The sequence below is a fragment of the Pimephales promelas genome, chromosome 24 (assembly GCF_988280905.1).
Source record: "Pimephales promelas chromosome 24, fPimPro1.hap1.1, whole genome shotgun sequence".
Lineage (NCBI taxonomy): Eukaryota > Metazoa > Chordata > Actinopteri > Cypriniformes > Leuciscidae > Pimephales > Pimephales promelas.
The window spans coordinates 28,886,631-28,909,230 of record NC_142792.1 but is presented as its reverse complement, the minus strand read 5'-3'; the positions used below and the strand labels follow the sequence as shown (position 1 = coordinate 28,909,230).

The window sequence follows — 22,600 nt, the reverse complement described above, 5'->3', positions numbered from 1 at the left end:
TAACATTATTATTTATTTTCCCATCTGTATCATCTCAGTGAGCTTTAGTGAAGTTTCACGCATGCGCAGTAAAGTGAATTTAGAAGTATCTCATCCACACTGAAACGTCAGAAAATGCTTGAAAACGCTAGTGTGGACGGAGAGTGTTTTTAAACGAAAACGCCGTTTTCGAATGTATCCGGATTAATGTGAACATAGGTTAACTCATTTACCTCATGAGCTCATTTAAACCACACAAACAAACACAAACAAAAACAATCAAGTCGGCTGTTTGATTTAGATCTTATGAAAAATAGCGGACACCGAGAAACACTCATTGAACATGTTCGGGTGAAAAATAAAACAAACCCCGGGCCGCATCGACAGACTCTAATCTGAGACTCTGATCACGTATCGCAAGCCGTTTTAACATTTAATCATTTAAACATATTAGTCTCTATTTTCATGCTACTAGTTCTTATTTTTTAGATACTAGTATCTATTCCAGTAAGTACTAGTACTTATTCATTAGCTACTAGTGCTTATTCTTTAGATACTAGTGTTTATTCTTTAGGTACTAGTACCTTTTTAAAGATACTAGTACTTATTCATTAGATAGTAGTCCTTATTTATTAGATACTAGTGCTTATTTATTAGTTACTAGTACTTCTTGATACTAGTACTTATTTATTAGATACTAATACCTATTAAATAGATACTAGTACTTATTTATTAGATACTACTAGTACTCATTCATTAGATGCTGGTCCTTATTTATTAGATACCAATGCTTATTCATTAGTTACTAGTACTTATTCATTAGATACTAGTACTTTTTTCAATAGTGACTAGTACCTTCTAAAGAGATACTAGTGCTTATTCATTAGATACTAGTCCTATTTATTAGATACTAGAACTTATTTATTAGATACTAGTACTATTTATTAGATACTAGAACTTATTTATTAGATACTAGTGCTTATTTATTAGTTACTAGTACTTCTTATCTGATACTAGAACTTATTCATTAGATACTAGTACCTATTAAATAGATACTAGTACTTATTTATTAGATACTAGTATTAATTAGATGCTGGTCCTTATTTATTAGATACCAATGCTTATTCATTAGTTACTAGTACTTATTCATTAGATACTAGTACTTATTTCAATAGTGATTAGTAACTATTCTTTTGTTACTAGTAACAAGTAAAAAGGTACTAGTACCGTCCTAAAGAATAAACACTAGTATCTAAAGAATAAGCACTAGTAGCTATTGAATAAGTACTAGTACTTAATGGAATAGATAGTATCTAAAAAAATAAGTACTAGTAGCATGAAAAAAGAGACTAGTAGGTTTAAATGATTAAATGTTAAAACGGCTTGCCATAGATCACGTGTTTGTTGATGTTTGTCTGAGGTGTGATTTAGTATGTATACTGTTAAACTTCTGAAGAATCACAAACATCATGAAACACAAAAGAAACATTGAAGTGAAAGAAACACTTAGGCTAATTAAAGATTTTATATCAAACAATCACGTAAAATGTCATTCAGAAATTCATATTAACATGAGAAAGTCACACATGAACTCACCTTGATCAAACTTTTACAAGATACAACCCAAATCCTGCTCCAGCTTTAAAATTATAAAGAATAACAGAAATTCCTTCTTAAACGTTGATAAACTCTTTGGTGCTCTGTTTTTCCGTGTTGTCTTCGAGTTTTTCCTCATAATGACGACAGGAGAACTAACTTTCACTTTCCATGAGTGACGAGAGAGAAAGGTAAACAGAGACGCGCGTTCACTAGCACCACGACGACGCATGCGTGTAGGAGATTAATATTTTGTAAATAAAAAAAAAATGTTACGATTCCATGTTTTATTTTTGTTGTCTTTCAGTCTTTCATTTTTCTTTCTGCAGAACACAGACAGAGTTCTTGTGTCACACTGAGAGTCGTAGAACCAAATGCAAGTATTGCCGTTTATTGAGACACTCCTGCTGGATATTGTTTTATGGTGTCAGATCTACCCTAATCTCCTAGATAAAGATCATCTACCTTATTTAGTTTATTCTATTCTCTAGATAATAAGTAACTATTCAGATTCATACTTACAGTCTAGCACAGTGGTCTTCACTATTTTTTTCATGAGAGCCGCACTTATAGGAAAATGTCAATAGGAGAGCCACTTTTACTGCAAAGTATAAAAAATAACCTCCAGTCTGCTTATCAATCTGTCACCCCTGAACATAATGCATTAAATACAAAAAGTAAATAAACTTTATTTAGTCAACTTTATTTATATAGCACCTTTCACAGACAAGAACGGTCACAAAGTGCTTCACAGTCATAGAAAAAAAATGGGAATCATTCTTTATTTTACCAGTCAAATTTGTAACTGCGACACAATGATTTCCCTTAATAACAAAAAGGCAGGATTAACTTAATGCTGGGATGACCGGAAGCATGCATGCATTTTCTTGACCTTATTCATGTTGTATTTGTAGCTTGTTGTTGCAATCCTTGTGAGGGATGCAAGATGTTCATTGGTGAGGCGGCTTCTGTTTCCTCTTAATAGTGTTAATGGCTGAGAATGTTGACTCACAAGTGTATGTGCTCACAAAGAAGGACATCACTTTTTGCACAAGTGGCTTCAAAGTGGGAAAATTATTTTTAGACACCAAACTCCAGAAGTGACCAACACCTGCTCAGAAACCGTTCAAGCACTTTCCCACCAGATAACCATCTTACTTCTCTGTACATCAGTAAATACTCTGTGTCATATTCCTCAATCAACTGTCGGAACTGTCTGTGATTCAGCACTCTGGAGACTATGAAGTTTACCACACGAACAACTGTTTGCATCACATTCTGGTAAGATTTATTTTTTAGTTTTGAAACCAGTGACTCCTGATGAATTATGCAGTGGAAACTGACAAAGTTTGGTATTTCTTCTCTTTTTTTCATGAGCCCAACAAGCCCCTTCCGCATGCTAGGGGCACCATCAGTGCACACACTTGCTAGCTAGACCTGACCAAATGTGTTGCTCAAATACACAGAGAAATACAGAAACTACCGCTGCGTTTACAACCTTACCGTAATTTAACACGCACCATGAACCAGCTGTTATGGCACACGCTAACTGTGCAAAGTCGCCAGTCTCAGGGATGCAAACACATGTATGGTCAAAAAAGAGAGAGGTAATCGAAGCCCTCGCACGCGGAAAATATCCAGAAACTTACATTGCCGCCATCCCCGGCCCACCCCTAAGCACATATAGTAGATATGTTTCAGCCTTTAAATCATTTTTCACACCAAAAAAAAAAAAAAGGTTTTATAAAAAGAAAAACCTCACATATTTCAGCCTTTCAATCAGACATTTACATTAATGCACATTAGCTTATATTTTATTATTAATAGTAAAATTCGGTCTGATTTGACCCGTGACGTGTGTCGTTGCTAAGCATCCATGCACTGCACTCTACATAACAGAACGACAAAGTCAAAGAAGTTTTAGTAGCTAATAGATTTTCACCACCGAAAAATGCTTTCTGTAAAACGACATCGTAAGGACTCAAAGCACATGGTTGTGTGTCCATTCAAACTGTTTTATGGTGTGCAATTTTAAACACCTTTTACCTCATTTTTATTGTTCTCAGGTTAGATAAAGTAAGTCAGATCTGTTCTAATAAGCAATTGAATATTCATACTTACAGTAATTAGGTTATAGAAGAGTTCTTCGTGGTACGTTCAGCTCAATCTTTTGTGAAGCAGAGACTTACGGCAGGCGAGCTTCTCAATTTCAATTATATTTTTTATTGAATACAGTTTAACTAGTTTACATAAAAGGTACTAATATATAAAACAAGCTTTATCTGCAAGAGGCGCAATGGCAAAACATCATGTTTTTCAATAAATGGTTACAATGCTTATTACAAGTGTCCTTCATTATATAACACTTTCTTAATAAATCGTTTAATAACTTGGTGCCTTACTTTATAAAAAGACTTTCATAGCATGTTACAATTGTGATTAGCTATAACACATAAGTACTTCATGCGTAAAAAGGCATAGATCTAATAGAATAATTGCATATTCCATAACAAAACACACACCTCACCAATGCAACAGAAACAAAGGAAGAAGTGAGGTCTACAGACCTTGACCAGGTGGTGGGGTAATGTAGTGCACTAGATTTAGTAGTGTAGTTTAATTGGAATTGTGGGATATTGTACAAATATATCTATAAAAATGTAAAATTAAAGAAAAGGTTGCAGAGAAGTCGTCTGAGGGGAAATCCTCCACATCGGGACACAGTAGTTGGATCTCTGCACATGTCCAGTTGGCCACAGTGATGCAGATTGATTTGTTCCATGAATTTTTGTGAGTTTGGCATCTTCTTATATGTGCAGGTTTACATGCGTGAATATTAAACTGTAATACTGCAATTGGATTCTATTTAGTTATTGAATACAAATCAAATCCAGGGTGAGATCAATAAACCAATAAAGTGGTAATATTTGAATGGGCCCTAGGCCACTTTGAACCCCTGGATTAAAGATTATAAGAGTACATGATTTTATAAAAAATAATGAAGTGCACAGATAAATAATTTATAATAAACACTACAGTATTACATCAGAAAAGCTCTATATAAATGTAATGAATTAATATTATTATTATTATAACTTGCTTAGATTTAGAAATAATTGTATGTATAAGTCATAAGCTTTTTAAAAATAAATCTCAGCAATTTTAATAGCTTTGGAGATCTGTGATTCATCCTTTAAATCAACGATTTATCTTAGTTTTAGTGTGTTTTCTGTATGTGAATTGCTATGATTTTGAACAGGACTTTTATTTTGGTTTGGCGATATGACGTCATAAGGCTGCGCCGCGATCCTGTGATTCTGGAGAAGAAAGGTTTGTGTTTTCAATCATTTCAACAAAGATAATCCAAATACAATTTTATAGAGAACTGTGCAACACGAATGTTTTTAATAAAAGTAATGGACGGTTTTGTTTATGAGTAAAGCGCATCCACACATGAGTAACAGAAAAGCTGCGTCTCATTTTGCTCTATATTGTGAATCAGTTCATCATAAACACGCGGTTTGCGCGCTGGCAGGTAATTATTGAGAAGCGGAGCTTTTTGAAACCGGTTCAGATTCAAATGAATCAAATGATTCAGAGTGTGTGCTCGAATCACCGAATCACGCTGACGACTCCTGCAGTTCACCAGTGTAAATGCAGCAACAACAACACACACATGTGGAATGATAACTTCTGCAAATCAACTGACAATGTTTCATCACAGTGTGATACATTAAATATATTTTACAAACTCCCAAACATTAATTGTTTTTAGTCTAATCAGATCATTTAAGTCCATTAACTCTCTCTCTCTGACTGACTCTCTTACCAGTGAACTAAACTACTGAACTAGATCTGATTGAGACACGCTCAGAGATTTAGTTTTAAGTGTTTTTATTTGTTAATTATTCTCTTCTTAAACAGGCCAGTGTGAGAGTGTCCAAACACACAGAAAAACTCCTGGTGAAGCGACTGAGATCCACATGACACACTATTATAAAGATGGCGTTTATTAAAGAGGAGAGTGAAGACGTGAAGATTGAAGAAACATTCACAGTCAAACATGAAGAAACTGAGACACAAACAGGTCAGTTTCATTCTCAAGTCTTTCTTTATTCTGTGTTGTGCATCTATTTATCTATATTTATACATGCAACTCATGACTAAATGAATGGTGTCACACAGTGAACTATTTTGTGTAACAATAAACCCAATATTTACTTCTGAATTAAAAACACTAAAAATCGTTTATTTCTAGCACTTAATTATGCAACAGTATCTAACAAGAAACCTTTTACTCCTTGTACAAATAACTGCTGTAATGTAATATGTTGTTCTAAATTTTTGTCGCGTTTTTGTGTGATGGAAGCACATGGAAGCTGACAATATTCTTCATAAAATTGTTCTGCAAAACTGAACACAGTTGAGAGGACACTATTTGTCTTATATTTTATAGATGAATGGTAGTTTTGAGATCTGTCTGTAGTAACCAGTTCTCCTGGGTCAGACTGTGGATTATAGTCCTTTAGGACTGTTTTCTTAGGCTATGTTTACATGGAAACGATTCTGAAGAGAAAACGCAAAAGTGGCGTTGCGTCATCACTTTTTATTCTGCGTTTAGACGAGCGTTTTGTGTGGGAAATCCGTGTGCAAACGGTGACGCAAAAGTGTGTGAAATTCAATGTAGTATGCACTTCAGGCGGCTAAGAGTGCATACTACAACAACACCAAGTCCACGCGCCTGCGTTCAACCTTCGCTGTCAAGCAGACTTTTGCGTTTTTACTGTTTACACGGGAACGCGGCGGTGGAGCGTTTTTAAGATTTCCACTCTGGAGGGTGGTTTCACTTTTTTGCGTTTTTAAGCCTCAAAACGTGTAAAGCCGTGTAAACGAAAGGCACATCCGATACAATATTTTTACGTTTTCACCCGCGAGTGTTCTCGTGTAAACCGGGCCTTAAAGGGGACATATCATGCAAAATCCACTTTTTTAGCCCTTAAATGCATTTTGTTGTATATTTGGAGTGTTTATAAATACAGAAAAGATGAAATTATTCTCTTCAGGTGCTTCGTTTATATCTTTATATTCTGTTTTGGTCATATTTTTCAACCTGTTCAGATTTTTCTGTTGTCTATGACGTTTTTTGAGCAAGTGCGTCACCGTATTTGCAGCGGAACTGCCAAATAAGGACATCAACTACCGGCCCAACACTTCGAGCAATCCGCCATTATTATTTCTCGCTCCGATTTTGTTGTCCGAGCTCAATGATGCAGACGTTACGAGAGGGCAAGTCAAAATGTTCGGTTGTTGGATGTACGTTAGTGACTGAAGCACTTCAAGGATTCCCACTTCAACAACCTCCGCCAGTAACGTTATACAGAAGGGTTTGCCGATCGACTTCGTCTGAATGAGAGGGAAATTCCTTCTATCTTTGGAGACGACGAACAGAGCATTTCGATAAGCTGTAAATATCGGTAATAAAAATAAAGTACTTTACTTTCTTAAAACACATGGTGTTCATGGTTTCTTTGTCTTTCTTTGTTTTTGTTTTGAAGTAACGTTACACGTCTGCAGTATTATTGTTCTTGAGTCTCATCAATGCTCATTTAGCTGCGTTGTTTTCTGATGCTTTTCTAAACGTATCAGATTGTCAATACAGATTTTTTTTGTGGTAAGATTAGACTGTAGTCATTTATCTTGTCAGTGTGCTTGTTTTACCAAGAGAAATAGTCGACTTTCACTAATAACACAAAACAGTTAACTCGCATACCAATACATGAAGAGGTTGTTCTGCAGGTTCGTCGTCGTCTTTATCAACTCGCTCTAGCTCGAATATGTAAGGCTTGATGGACAAGTCTTCTGTTGTTGACATTTTATTAATGTGTGAATAAAAATGTTCTTTGAAGGTATCGTATATAATCGTATATCTCTAATTAAACTACAATAATGGCCGAACGCGGGGAGTTGAACCGACCGTGAACTCATCGACCTGGAGAGCGGGCGGGGTGTGACGCATCTCCTTTTTATTTAAAGGGGACGCTTTGAAACGGGTCGCTCAAAGACGCACATCAGAAAAGGGGCCTGTAGAGCTATAGCACGTGTGAGATCCGCGTCTCGGCAACGGCTGCTCTTAAAGGGCCAGCAGCGAATAAAGCGGTCAGTAAGGTTAATCAAAGAGCAAAGGGAACATAGAAAATTACTCACTGCTCTTGACTAAAGAACTTTTGTAGCTTTAATAAGGATTAGTCTATATATAATTTATAATTCATGCAGTGCAGACTGTTTGATAACTTTAACCTTATTCAATTTCTGTATCTACCTGTTAAGACAGGAAGGGCACAGGTAAATATGGCATTGATGGTTTATTGATCATAGGTGTTATCAATCATTTACTTGTTGTTGATAGTTTGAGTTGAGAAATACACATTAATACACAGAATAATCACTAATCTGCGTGTGCATTTTACTTAAGAACCAAGCAAGTTGACTCATGAAACCATTTGTTTATTATATCACTATTGCAATTGCAATATTGACCTCAATAATCGCAATATGACATTTTCCCCAAATCGTGCAGCCCTACTAAGCATAGATGGATATGATCCCTTCGCTATGTGCTATGAACTTTTCAATGTGAAGCGTTGCGCGCTGTGACTTTGCGTTGCTTCAAATGCATCATTCTGCGCACGGGATGCGCATGATCGCTTTGCTGCTCTTAGTGGAGCCTTTCATATTATAATACTTAGGGGAGACAAGGGGGTGTGGCCTAAGGGAATATCACTCGTGGGCCACGCCCCCTCCCCCTGGGGAAATGGGCCTGCCACAACAGCTGAAAAAATCCTAGAGTGGGACGAGGGAACCCAGTGGAGTCACTATACAGAGGCTCCCTGGAGGGGCCAGGACAGAGCCGGCAGGTCCATGGGCCAAGATGGAACAAGAGAAACTGAGACCAGAGGCAGATGAATGCATGAACTGTGGCTCGATGTTCCAGCAGGGCATGTCATGTAGCAGCGGCGGGGCTGGAGGACTGGCTGAACTCTGTGAAGATTGTGATATCAGACGGGACTGGATGATGGGAAGTAGGGTACATTCCACAAAAATCAAAGAGAAGAATAAATCAGCATCCATATCATTCAAAATGCTATATTTAAATATTGACAAAATGATACAAGGTTGGCTTGGGTGGGAGAAAATGATACAGGGTATCATTCAGGGTATGATGCATGGGGTGGTATTGGGTGGGAGTAGATTCCTCTTCACAGCAGCCAGTCCTCTGTTCCCGTTCCCTCAGTCGTTGATGTCGCAGGCTCACACCCCTGTTCAGACTTGCTTGGTGGCTCAGATGGTGAGCGCCCTGAACACAAACGAGAATAATTACTTAAACACAGCTGACTCATACAAACTTAAAATGGTGGTAACTATGGAGACAAACGAGTGGTGGGAATCAGAACAAGGAAACGTTATAATTTTGTTTAGTATGTGCAGGAAGAAGTGCACATACCTTGTAGGAAAGCTTACTTTGACCAAGGAGAGCAACTTACAAAGTGCAATCCTATAGTTTTTTTAGAGTGCCAGACTTGCCTTGTTTTGGTTTTGTACAGTAAAAACCCACCTTAATGTTTTGAAATGAAAATTTGATGCCATTCTTCTCATTAAATCCCGGGACCTTGTGTATATTTTTGACCTCCCAATCCCACGTGCAGCAACGGTAAAGCCGCTGACTGATCCTGCTAGATTTGTGTTAGGACGAGCGGGATCCTTATCCAGGGCTCTACTGTGAGTTTTTATAAGGGCTTTGATAACTGACAGCTTGAAAGTATGTGAGACGTGTCCTAAAGAAAGCAAAGAATTTTGACAAGACATTTTGAGGTTACAGGTTTCACCTTTTTCATTTGTTTTATGGGTATAGCATCTAGTATACTTGTTGGATCTGATGTTTTATATGTCAAAATAGTAACTTTTTTTTAAAATTTCTTTTCACCTTAGGCTTGATGGAGCTGAAAGAGGAGAGTCAAAAACTGAAAGGAATGAAAGAGAAAGATCAGAATGAGAAATCTTTTTCAGTGGAAAGATCTTACTCACAGACACACGAAACAGAAAACAGAAACCTTCAGATGAGAGTTCACACTGGAGAGAAGCCTTTCACCTGCCAACAGTGTGGAAAGAGTTTCAATCGAAAACAATCTCTCAATGCCCACTTGAAAATCCACACTGGAGAGAAGCCTTTCACCTGCCAACAGTGTGGAAAGAGATTCACACAGAAAAAAAAACTTAAAATCCACATGAAAGTTCACACTGGAGAGAGCTCTTTGACCTCCAAACAGTCTGGAAAGAGTTTCAATCGAAAAGACAGCATTAAAGTCCATGCTGGAGAGAAGCCGTTCATATGCCCTCAGTGTGGAAAGAGATTCACACAGAAAAATACCCTTAAAGTCCACTTGAACATCCACACTGGAGAGAAGCCGTTCATATGCCCTCAGTGTGGAAGGAGATTCGCACAGAAAAAAACCCTTAAAATCCACATACGAGTTCACACTGGAGAGAAGCCTTACACCTGCCAACAGTGTGGGCAGAGCTTCTCACTACAAGGAAACCTTAAGATGCACATGAGAGTTCACACAGGAGAGAAGCCATTCACATGCTCTCACTGTGGGAAGAGTTTTAAACATAAAAGAGACCTTGATGCCCACATGAGAAATCACACAGGAGAGAGGGCATACCCTTGCAAACTGTGTGGAAAGAGCTTAAGAGATAAATCATACCTGAATCTTCACATGAGAATTCACACTGGAGAAAAGCCTTTCACCTGTCCTCAGTGTGGAAAGAGTTTTACGATTAAAGGAAACCTTAAGATGCACACGAGAGTTCACTCTGGAGAGAAGCCTTACAAGTGTCTTCAGTGTGAGAAGAGTTTCACATATCACTCAAACCTGAAACGGCATTCGCAAACTCATTCTGTAAAGAAACCACCCTTTTCCTCGGTGTGAGGAGGTTTAGAAAAAGTAGCAATTTCAGCAATCATCTCTGCATTCACTCTGGAGAAAGACAATTCCATAGTTATTAGTGTAATAAAAACGTCACACTCACAAATACATATACAGCAAAACTTCAAATAAATGCCAGTCCCAAATAGATGCCTGTCTTTCTTATAAACCTGGTGTGGATAAATAAAGGCCAGTCTCAAATAGAGGCCTGTCTTTCTTACAAACCTGGTGTGGTTACAGGTTTGGATAAATAAAGGCCAGTCTCAAATAGAGGCCCGGTCTGTTTTTTAGTTTTGGGTTGTATTTAATCTTCTAAAACCCGTCAGATCGTCTGTTTAAGCCAGTTCCTTGGTGCAGATTGGTGCACACGCAAGAGAACCCTGCACATCTGGGTGGTAGTTAAAGGTAGCCGAAAGACCGGCAGGCAGAGTTGGCGGAGGCCGGAGAGGGAGAAGTGGAGGAGAGCGACAAGGAGGAGGAATTCGCCATGAACTTGTAGTTGATGATGGCGGAGATGATAGTGATGAATAGGGTCATTTTGTATCACATGATCAGGACCGGCGCGTGCACTTCTGCCGCTCTAGGCGAAAAACAATTTTGCCGCCCCTCTATTTGCAACGTGTACCAGCAACAACAAACAAAGACAAACATGCATTGCCATATACATATAATGCGAAAAAACCTAGTCTGAAGTCAGTGGCGCGTTGCACTTTATTAATAATGCTATTTTATGGGCGCATGCTTAGCCATAATGTAGCGGGTGCACAACGTGCATACACTTTGATTCTCTCACCAACACAGATGCAGCAGTTGTTATTTTTGCAAATCATACATTATGACAAGGAAAATATTAACACTTCTAGGTTACACATTTAGGCTACCCAAATTTGTCAGGCTTATTGTAGGCTAGTAATGCCGGATCAGACCTGTTTGGCAAAACACAGATGTACTATAAGGACATAACTTACCCCCATACAACGTCACTTCTCTGTCTTTTATGGCCAAAGAAGAGGAACATTAGGCCACCCTTATGGAAGTGGTTCCATTAAATTATTGGAAGAGTGAAAAAGACCAATGGGAAGCTGCAGAACATGAGAACATTAGTTTATTACCGGTACTTATGTTCACCTGTTATAAAAGAAAGTCTAAAGTTTTCTCAAGCTGTATGTCAAACCCATCTAATCTGCTGCCTGTTACATGTCAAAGTAAGATTGTTAAATGTCTGTTTTATTACAATATAAGACAATTCATAACATCTTTGCCGAAACACAACTTATTTACTTGCAGGTTAAGCCTTGTTCACACTACATGATTTTAAAACGTCGGGCTGAACTGTGTGGTTCACACTACATGACTTGCTCTCAGTGAAATCAGGAGTGTTCAAGTTGTTGAGCTGTTCACACCACACAACACAACGTGATTGATCCACAACAGGAGGTAACTCACTACACGAGTTGACAACGCACTACATAGAGATACAACCACAATTGGATGATAAGAGCAAATCATTTGTGAGTCAATGAGAACTGTTTCATTACTATGTTACGGTCTAAATCCTAAAAATAATCAAATAAATAACGAGTTGACAATAACTCTGTCACCCAACGATTCTATCTTGTCTACAAACCACGTTTTATCACAAAAAACCACGCAATAAATAAATAAATAAATATTGCGCCAATACCCAGCGAAGAAGAGAACACAACATGTGAAAATGGACGTCAGACAGAAACTAGTGCTGCACACTGTTTGCGCAACGATCTGCTCTGAGAAAAAAAATGCAAAAAAGAAAAAGTAAGATTTACCTGGTGTCCTCAACCCATGCGTTGCTATGATTGGCTGTACTCATGACATCACTGAGTTTGAGTCGCGTGACTGCTCTGGATATCTAGCAGGCTAGATATTTTTCTGGGCTCGGCGACGCGTCTGCGAGCGTTTTCGCTGCATTGTTGGCTCTTTCATACTAACAGATTGGCAAGCGTTCATCGTCCGCTAATCCCCTGCGATTTGCACGCGATAACACCCTGACCAAAAGTACTACTTAAGGGCTCCAGACAAATTTTTTTGACTAGGAGTGCTGTTGCCCCTGACTGAAAATTTTAGGAGTGCAAGCAGCTTGCAATGCAATTATTAACATTTCCCCCAAAATAACTAATACTGACAAATTCAAATATTACGATATGCAGTTTTATTTTAAGTTCACAGGGCTCCATACTCAAATTTGAGGGCAGCACCACCTCAAATGAGAACTCACACTGAGTTCTGAAAAAAAAAAAAAAAAATCTGGTAGCACTGGGGCTGACAAATCACTAAGCTTAATTTAGGGTGTAGATGAAATTAACTTTAGTTATTATCATTCATAATGTCTTAAAGGCACACTATGCACTCTCTGGTTTTTTTGTAAAACAGTGACCTCTAGAGCCGCTGTGGTGTACTTGCACTGTCGTAAATAACCGTTATTCCCCTGTTACTGCATATACTGTCAAGTGCTAGACTGCTTTTTAATAATAAAGTTGCCTATCGCGTTTGCTGGCTTATAGCGTTTTTACATGATTTCTGCAAAATCAGAAGTAAATAGCCTATAGTGTATAGGCTACTGTATAATTTCATTCATGTTTTTTGATTGTAATGTTAAAATTACAAAATGTCAGATGACATCAATCAAGTTAAATGTACGTCGCATTATTTCATAACATTGGACGTTATGATTTAGACATGATTACAATTTATCATAATAGCAAATTGTGTTCAATTATTTACAACCTCTAGGCTTATGTCCTAATAATTATGTGAGATATTGACTATGTCCTCATGGTAATCGCAAGAATCAACATCAACAGCGTCAAGATTTGATTGATTCATAATCAACACAATTTGAAGTTACAGTCGGGAAGTGCACTGTTAGTCAGATAAACTTGATATAACAGTAACTTACATACGTCATAAGAAATCCGAACCAGACACAGGACTAAAGATACGTGATAAATACACATCACAACACCTGAGTTCAGCTGGCAAACTAGCTCTTGTGGCAAGCTCGGCAATAAAACATAACGGAAAAAACAACAAGACTAAGAGAAACGACTGTTTTTAGGAAGTCTGCTTAAAGCTCTGGTAATCGAAAGCTATAGACATGTGAGAATTATTGAACTGGTCTTATTATCAACAACGGATGAATGAACAGCACCGTAAAAAATTACATACCACAAGCCAGTGCAGCAACATACAATATAGAAACAACTAGTATACAAATACAAACAAGTTTATAAATAAGAGATTTACTTTTAGAAGTCCATCAACAAGATCGCCAGGTCAGCATCGCAGTTACAATCCAGTGCAGCTTTTAAGCTCGCGCCAACGAGTGAAAGCCCGACCGAGTGGACTCTTGTCCGGTTTCTAGCACGGTCCGATTCTCTTTCCCTGTTTCGAAAGTAGCTTCATACAGTATGATGTTGTTGATGCGTGTGACGTCGTTGCCGTAAACAATTTCGTGATTCTCACGCGCTGTGTCAGGGGCGCCACTCTCAAACTTGCATGGCTGGTTTTTCCGGCGGCGTCCCCCCCAAGCTTTCCTACCAGGATGATTCGCCCTACTATGACTTTGTTAACCACCAAAACGACTTTGAAGCTGTTATATTAAGGTACAGATCTTGCATAGAGTGCCTTTAATATTGGTTAAAGAAACAAAAGAAGTGAAAACGTATATTAAGGAGTGAAAATAGCCAATGAACATCATACTGTTTACAATGTTTGTTTGTTTGTTTTTTGTTTTTTTAAATTAGTTTTCCAACATATTAACATTTTTCATTTTAGGAGAATTTTTAAAGGATGAACAAAAAATGTGTTAGTCATCACATAAAAAATACAACATTTATATATGATATAATAGTTTTGAAGTGTTGGAAAAAGATGTAGTAGTAGGCACTGTTCTATATAATGACATCATTCTATATAGATCAGTAGCCTAGTTGTAGGCTACTTGTAAGAGAATGAATATTTATGTCACATTATCATATTTATGGTTAGAGTTAACTTACAAAATTAGCATAAATCCATAGTGAATGTTGAATTGTGGACTGAAAGCCTTCTATGAGTGTTTCTCCCACTGATCTAATGAATATAGGTATTATCTGAATTGAAAGAGTTAAGGAACCAGATGAACTTAGCTCTGTGATAGTGAGTGTTACAAGTAATAATAAGCACAAGAAAGTAAATAAAATGAAAATGATCAAACGAGATTCTTTAAATATAAAACAAAAGAAAAGCAGATTAGTAATAAGTCTGTGGAAAAACACTGCTCATTCGCGTCTGTCAGCGGCCGTGCGCTCCTCTCAGCCATTCACTGAACAGGGGAGACGCAGCGAGAGAGAGTGGCGACAGGGAGAAAACCTCGCGCTCGCAGGACAGTACATCATTTGGAGGTTACTGAGGTTTGTCCAAAAAGTCGCTAAAATTGTTACTAGTCACTTTTTTGAAAAAAAAAAAAAAAATGCCGCTAAAGGGGTCTGAAAAGTCGCTCTAAATAACGACAAAGGCGCTAAATTGGCAACTCTGTATCACCGCAGCAAGTTTTTATTTGTACATTAATGCTATACAAATGTTAGTGCATGTATATGTGTGTATAGAAAACTGACTTCTAAGGGCCCTCCCTGCCTCGGGCCCCGGGTACTCGATACCCTTTCCCCCCCCAGTCCGACGCCCCTGGGTCCAACCTAATAAAAACGCCAACGGTCCGTGAAGCATAGCTTATTTGAGTTGTGTATTTTGCATAGGCTATTTGAGTTGCGTAACGTGTGGCAAATTTACTGGTCGCACATGTGCGACTGGATGTAAAACTTTTTGTTAAAGCAAAGTTTTATTTTGTAATATAACACTAATATTAATGCATGTTTGTCCTCTCCCCACAGCTTGAAATTCACCCGGGCTCAGGAGTTCATGTACAAAAAAATGTATTGTGGTCAGCTAGCCATGCAAACAGCCCCACTACCATGGCTCGGATGCTTCTCCTTGGAGTATTTGATATTGATACACTTCTTAAAGCTTCTTAAAGCTGTGTAACAATTTTAGTTTATTCTAAGCTAAAAACACTTAGTTCTTTGAAAAGTATATGCGTTCATTAATGTATATTTACTTCGTTCAAGTAATAAAGTATTCTCGTGAGTGTATAATATTCCATTGAAAATACATACGGGTAAGGGGTTCTAATGTAGCCAATGAGAATTGAGTGATTCATTAGGATTTTTACATTTCAACGAAGTCTGCCATTGCGTTGAACTTTAGCTAAAATGTGGCGGCACATTACTGGGGTAAAGAGGCCAGCTGAAACAAACAACCAGCAAAAAGATGAGGATGAGAAAAAGAAAAGTAAAGAAGACATTTTATTACAAAGCGGACAATTGGCGTCAATGGCAAGGTTCGTGAGCGGCTGATTTATGACAGCAACTGTTGTTTCGTAACGTTCGCGATCAGAAAGAAGATGAGGCCCTTTTCTGACTATGTTTGGATGTGCGAGTATTAAACTGTTGGTGAGATGAGATAATGTTTCACACATGTGTGTGCGTGTGCAACTGTGCATGTTGGGAGTTGGGAACCGGTGAGAAAATGTCCGGTACCCGGCAACTTTACCAGTAATAACAATATTCATACAATGTAAACTTTGCCTTACACTAGTGATGTCGTACAACATACAGAATAACGATAGCAATGATAAAAGTTACTTTACTAAGATTAACTTGCATTCGTCTGGGAACCTGATAACTGATGTTAGCAATGCAATGGTAAATTAATAATGAAAACATATAACTATTATTCATTTTACATAGATGTCATAACCTATGATACCTGACAAATTAAATTACTGCAAATTATAATTTTTTTTCTAAAATAACCTCATCACTTGAAGGAACACTCATAGACGAGGTCGAACTGGAAGCCATGTTAATCTTGGACTACATCCACCGTAGGAGTTCAAACGAAATCGGAATTGAGAGGAACAGAAACTAATATTCACTGAATGTCATATACCTTATCACCACTAGATGGGGTAAAAATCACACAGTTATAATAAGGTTCATTAGTTAACATTAGTTAACTACATTAGTTGGCATGAACTAATAAAGAACAGCACTTATACAGCATTTATTAATCTTTGTGAACGTTAATTTCAATATTTACTAATACTTTATTGAAATCTTGTTAACATTAGTTAATGCGCTGTGAACTAACATGAACAAACAATAAACAGCTTTATTTTTATTAACTAACATCAACGAAGATTAACAAATATCTTAACAAATGTATTGCTCATGGTTAGTTCATGTTAGTTAATGCATTAACTAATGTTAACTAATGAACCTTTGTGACAGAAAGCTCGGCTGCGCCTCCCTCTGGCTTCATCCGTTCCCTCTCTCCAGATTATTAAGGAACTGCATTTCCCATCTCCCCCTTGGATTTACACCTGCCTAGTTCATCTGATTAGTCCCATCTGCATCACCTGTTCCTCATTAGTGCCCCTTTATAAGGACTGTGTTTGTCATTGTGACTTCGCGAAGTCTTGATTCTATCAGCTATCATTACCGAGCGTTTATTCCTGTTTATTGTGATTTTCTGGTACTCTGATCTCTGCCTGGATCCTCGTTTCTGTGAACCTTGCTGCCTGCCCTGACCCTTGCCTGTATGAAGTTGATGATTTTGGATTGCCCTGTTACTAGCACAGTTTATGTCTGTCTATCACTGCTTCATTGCATGTTTAAATAAAACTCTGCAAATGGATCTCAACGCCTCTGCCCCAGCATTACAGAAGACTTCGCCAAAACAAGATCCAGCAGATTTTCTCCGCCTGGCCCACGAGGTTTCATCACAAGCATCCGAGTTGATGTCTCATCGTCAGCAGCTGCAAAAACTTACTAATCTCACTGAGGAACTGGTGAGATCTGTTCAAGCACTCACCCCCGCCGACACCGCTGCAAATCGGGTTCCCACGCCCGCTGCACCTGCGCCTCCTCAACCGGTCGGAAGTACCTTCTCCGGCAATCCCAGAATGTCACTGCCCGAAAAATTCAATGGGTCACCCATCGCTTGTAAAGGTTTTCTGATGCAGTGTGAGATTTATTTCAACCAGTCACGGGAGCACCCCACCGACGACAGCCGCATCGCCTTTGTATGTTCGCTTTTAACCGGAAAAGCGCTGGAGTGGGCAACCGCGATGTGGTCAGGAGGTCAGTTTTCTACACTCTCTTATGATATGTTTGTTACTCAATTCAGAGAGGTGTTTGAGCATCCGGCGGATGGCAAGGATCCGGGGGAGCTTCTTCTTTCGTTACGCCAAGGAAACTCCACCGCGGCTGACTACACTCTCGCATTTCGGACACTCGCTGCACAGACGGGCTGGACCGATGAACCACTCAAGCTCTTATACCGAAAGGGTCTCATCTCGGAGCTACAGGGAGAGCTAGCCTGCCGCGACGATGGAAAGACTTTAAATCAAATCATGGATCTCGCCATTCGTCTTGATCACCTCATCAGGGCTCGTCGCTCATCATATCAGACGAACTTCTTCTTCAAGCCATCGGTCAGCACTGAACCCGAACCTATGCAGATCGGCGTCACGCATATCTCTTCGGCCGAACGGGAGAGAAGAAGGCGGAACAATCTCTGTTTGTATTGCGCTCAACCCGGTCATCTGAGAGCGTCCTGTCCTGTGAGACCCCAGGGGAGATCCACTTCAACAGTTCCTAGTGCGGTGAGTCCGTTGACTTCTCCTCTTAACTCATTGGTTCTGGAAGTTTCTTTACTATGTAATGGCAAGACTGTGAAAACTAAAGCATTAATTGATTCTGGAGCGGCAGGAAGTTTTGTTGATATCACTTTTGCCGAAACTCACCGTCTCTCTCTCGTCCCTTGTGATTCTCATGTGGAGGTGGCAGCGCTGGACGGGCGCCCCCTGGGGACCGGGAGGGTGCAGTTCATCACACAACCCATAACTCTCAACATCGGTTCTCTGCACTCTGAAACCATACAGCTCCTTACCATCAATTCACCGCTTTATCCAGTGATATTGGGATTTCCTTGGTTGGAGAATCACAACCCCCAGATTTCTTGGTCAGAGAGGAGGATTTCACAGTGGTCTCCATTTTGTCATAAGAACTGCATACCCGCCGTCCAAAGCCCAGAGATCTGCGTTGAGTCAAAAGAACCCATTCTTCATGTTTTACCAGCAGTTTATCATGATTTGAGTCTGGCATTCAGTGAGAGAGAGGCTGATCAACTACCTCCACATCGAGCAGGTGACTGTGCCATTGAACTCCTGCCTGGGGCGGTACCTCCTCGTGGGAGGGTGTATCCGTTATCTCAGCCCGAAACCGATGCCATGAAGGCTTACATCGAGGAACAACTGTCCAAGGGTTTCATAACCCCCTCTACTTCTCCTGCCTCCGCTGGATTTTTTTTTGTGAAGAAGAAGGATGGCAGCCTCCGTCCTTGCATCGATTTTCGGGGTCTAAATGAAGTGACGGTTAAATACCGCTATCCTCTACCGTTAGTTCCTGCTGCCTTGGAGATGCTTCGCACAGCTCGGTTCTTCACTAAGCTGGATTTACGGAATGCTTACAACCTGATTCGCATACGCGAGGGCGATGAGTGGAAGACTGCGTTTTCTACTACTTCGGGCCACTATGAATATCACGTTATGCCATTCGGACTGTCCAATAGTCCCTCCGTGTTCCAGGCTTTTGTCAATGAGATCTTTCGAGACATGCTCAACAGAAACGTCATAGTCTATATAGATGACATCTTGATCTATTCAGAGACCTACGAAGCGCATGTGAGGGATGTGCGAGCTGTTCTGAAACGTTTAATCGAAAATCAGTTGTATGCAAAGATCCAGAAGTGTGAGTTTCACCAGACCCAAATCTCTTTCCTGGGCTACATTATCAGCGCTGAGGGGGTTCTTATGGATGATAGCAAGGTCCAAGCTGTGGTTAACTGGCCGCAACCCTCTTCCGTGAAGGAATTGCAACGCTTTTTGGGGTTTGCCAATTTTTATCGCAGATTTATAAGAAACTTCAGCATCATCGTGGCACCTCTCACATCCCTTCTTCAGGGAGGAGGAAGGAGGTTCAGGTGGTCCCCCGAGTGCACTTCTGCTTTTGAACAGTTGAAGGAGAGGTTTGTCTCAGCTCCCATTCTTCATCACCCTGATCCAGAGAGGGAATTTATTGTGGAGGTGGATGCTTCCAACACCGGAGTGGGCGCGATCCTCTCTCAGCGCCATGGCCACCCGGCCAAAATGTTCCCCTGTGCGTTCTTTTCTCGGAAGCTCAACTCGGCAGAGCGTAATTATGATGTGGGTGATCGTGAGCTCCTGGCCATGAAGGCAGCCTTTGGTGAATGGAGGCACTGGTTGGAAGGTGCACGTCAGCCCTTTACAGTGCTTACAGATCACAGAAATCTCGAATACATCAAGTCTGCCAAGCGTTTAAATGCGCGGCAAGCCCGATGGTCTCTGTTCTTCTCCAGATTTAATTTCAAGATCACTTTCAGACCGGGGTCTAAGAACGGGAAAGCCGATGCTCTCTCACGCTTATTCGACAGTCCCGATGAACCCTGCAAACCAGAGCCTATTCTACCCACCACGTTGATCGTGGCACCCGTGCAATGGGATATAATTGCGGAGGTCACTGCCTCACAACAAGCTCACACAGCTCCACCTGAATGCCCTGCAGATCGCCTCTATGTTCCCCTCGAGCTCCGCCATCGAGTTGTGCAATGGGTGCACAGTACGCCCAGCGCTGGTCATCCTGGCATTGCTGCTACCACTCAACTAGTCTCCAATCGTTTCTGGTGGCCCACTCTGCAAGGCGACGTCATCGCTTTCATCCATCAATGTGAGGTTTGCAATACCGTCAAGTCCTCACATCTCAAACCTGCCGGTCTCTTACAACCTCTGCCCATTCCTCACCGTCCCTGGTCTCACATTGCCGTGGACTTTGTCACTGATTTGCCTCAGTCTCAGGGATTCACTACCATCCTCTCAGTAGTAGATCGCTTTTCCAAGTCATGCCGCTTCATTCCATTGGCTGGGTTGCCTACCGCCCTTCAGACCGCTGAGGCTCTTTTAAATCACGTGTTCCGTCTCTTCGGACTTCCTGACGACATTGTTTCTGACCGGGGCCCCCAGTTTACCTCTAAAGTCTGGAGGGAGCTCTGCGCCAAACTCAATATTAATGTGAGCCTCACTTCGGGTTACCATCCGCAGGCCAACGGTCAGGTCGAACGACTCAACCAAGAACTAATCCGTTTTCTGCGCACCTATTGTCACCAGAATCAGCACGACTGGAGTCGTTTTTTGGTCTGGGCGGAGTATGCGCAGAACTCTTTGCTGAAGCCAGCCACAGGATTAACCCCTTTCCAGTGTGTTTTAGGCTTTCAACCCCCGCTTTTCCCATGGGCTGGAGAGCCATCGGATCTCCCTGCAGTGGATGCTTGGCTAAGGCGCAGTGAGGCTACCTGGAACACCGCCCACGTTCATTTGCAGCGCGCTATTCGCCACTACCAGCAAAACGCAGATCGTAGAAGGCGCAGAGGACCTCCGTATAGACCTGGCCAGTGGGTGTGGCTCTCCACCAAGGATCTCCGTCTTAAACTCCCCTGCAAAAAGCTTTCCCCTCGGTTCATCGGCCCGTTCAAAATCCTCCGCCAGATCACTCCAGTTTCTTTTCGTTTGGCACTGCCAGCTCATTACCGCATTTCACCTACATTTCATGTGTCTCTTTTCAGGCCCGCTACTACCCCCAGGAGAGAGGTGGTCCAGGAGGAGATTGCTCCAGTCCAGGCTCCTCCCATTGAGGTCGGCGGCGAGGAGGCATACCGGGTGCGAGCGGTCCTGGACTCCAGACGCCGCGGCGGGGTTCTTCAGTATCTCATTGACTGGGAGGGATATGGTCCTGAGGAACGTTCTTGGGTTAGGTCTCAGGATGTTCTAGACCCCTCGTTGCTCTCCACCTACCATCGGGACCATCCAGATCGTCCAGCACCAAGACCCCGTGGTAGACCCCGTCGTCGGTCAGGCCCTCGCTTCCGGAGCCGCTCGCTCTGTGACAGAAAGCTCGGCTGCGCCTCCCTCTGGCTTCATCCGTTCCCTCTCTCCAGATTATTAAGGAACTGCATTTCCCATCTCCCCCTTGGATTTACACCTGCCTAGTTCATCTGATTAGTCCCATCTGCATCACCTGTTCCTCATTAGTGCCCCTTTATAAGGACTGTGTTTGTCATTGTGACTTCGCGAAGTCTTGATTCTATCAGCTATCATTACCGAGCGTTTATTCCTGTTTATTGTGATTTTCTGGTACTCTGATCTCTGCCTGGATCCTCGTTTCTGTGAACCTTGCTGCCTGCCCTGACCCTTGCCTGTATGAAGTTGATGATTTTGGATTGCCCTGTTACTAGCACAGTTTATGTCTGTCTATCACTGCTTCATTGCATGTTTAAATAAAACTCTGCAAATGGATCTCAACGCCTCTGCCCCAGCATTACAACCTTATTGTAAAGTGTTACCATATATGGTAAATTATTTGAAAAATATATACTAAGACTATACAAAAATATATGAGGGACATATGTCACATATATGTAAGCGATATGCTATATGTGTAGTTGTGTAGTGTGTACATGTGTAGTGTAATAAAGAAATATATGTCATGTATATTGATAATTATATATGTGACATATATATATATATACACTATTATAGTATATGGACAGATATATGTACATATATGTTTTCACTTTCTATGTGGATATATTTAATATATGTATATTTCATATTTGTATACATTTCCGTATGGGTTTATTGCCATCAGGGTCTTGTATCAGGACAGTGTTTAATTGTCTAAACATGCCTGAATGTAGGTACAAATGTATACAACTTTTAAACAAATGTCTTAATGGTTTTCCTTGTTATTTCTTTTTTATAAAAATGTATTTATGTATTTGTTTACTAATAAATGTATTGATTATTTGTTCTTTGCTTATGTTATGGCCAA

At 40.3% G+C, this 22,600-nt stretch overlaps 2 protein-coding genes across 3 annotated transcripts in view; one reads left to right on the top strand and one right to left on the bottom strand.

Annotated features, from left to right (window-relative positions):
* Positions 1-1,738, bottom strand: part of LOC120481474 (protein NLRC3) — a 39,463-nt gene extending 37,725 nt beyond the window's left edge. Inside the window, exon 1 of the mRNA XM_089126870.1 lies at positions 1,576-1,738. The gene's annotated coding sequence lies outside the window, so the exon portion shown is untranslated. The remainder of the gene's footprint in view (positions 1-1,575) is intronic.
* The window catches only part of LOC120480875 (uncharacterized), a 67,420-nt gene extending 56,713 nt beyond the window's left edge, over positions 1-10,707 (top strand). The window contains exons 1-3 of one of the 2 annotated variants that reach the window (XM_089126939.1): positions 4,838-4,905; positions 5,500-5,662; positions 9,562-10,707. In XM_089126939.1, coding sequence (XP_088983065.1) covers positions 5,578-5,662; positions 9,562-10,562 — 1,086 coding nt within the window. In that variant the 5' untranslated portion in view covers positions 4,838-4,905; positions 5,500-5,577 and the 3' untranslated portion in view covers positions 10,563-10,707. Of the gene's footprint in view, positions 1-4,837; positions 4,906-5,499; positions 5,663-9,561 lie in introns of those variants that run through there. The other variant, XM_089126940.1, reaches the window with a different exon arrangement.
* Positions 10,708-22,600: the final 11,893 nt, after the last annotated feature.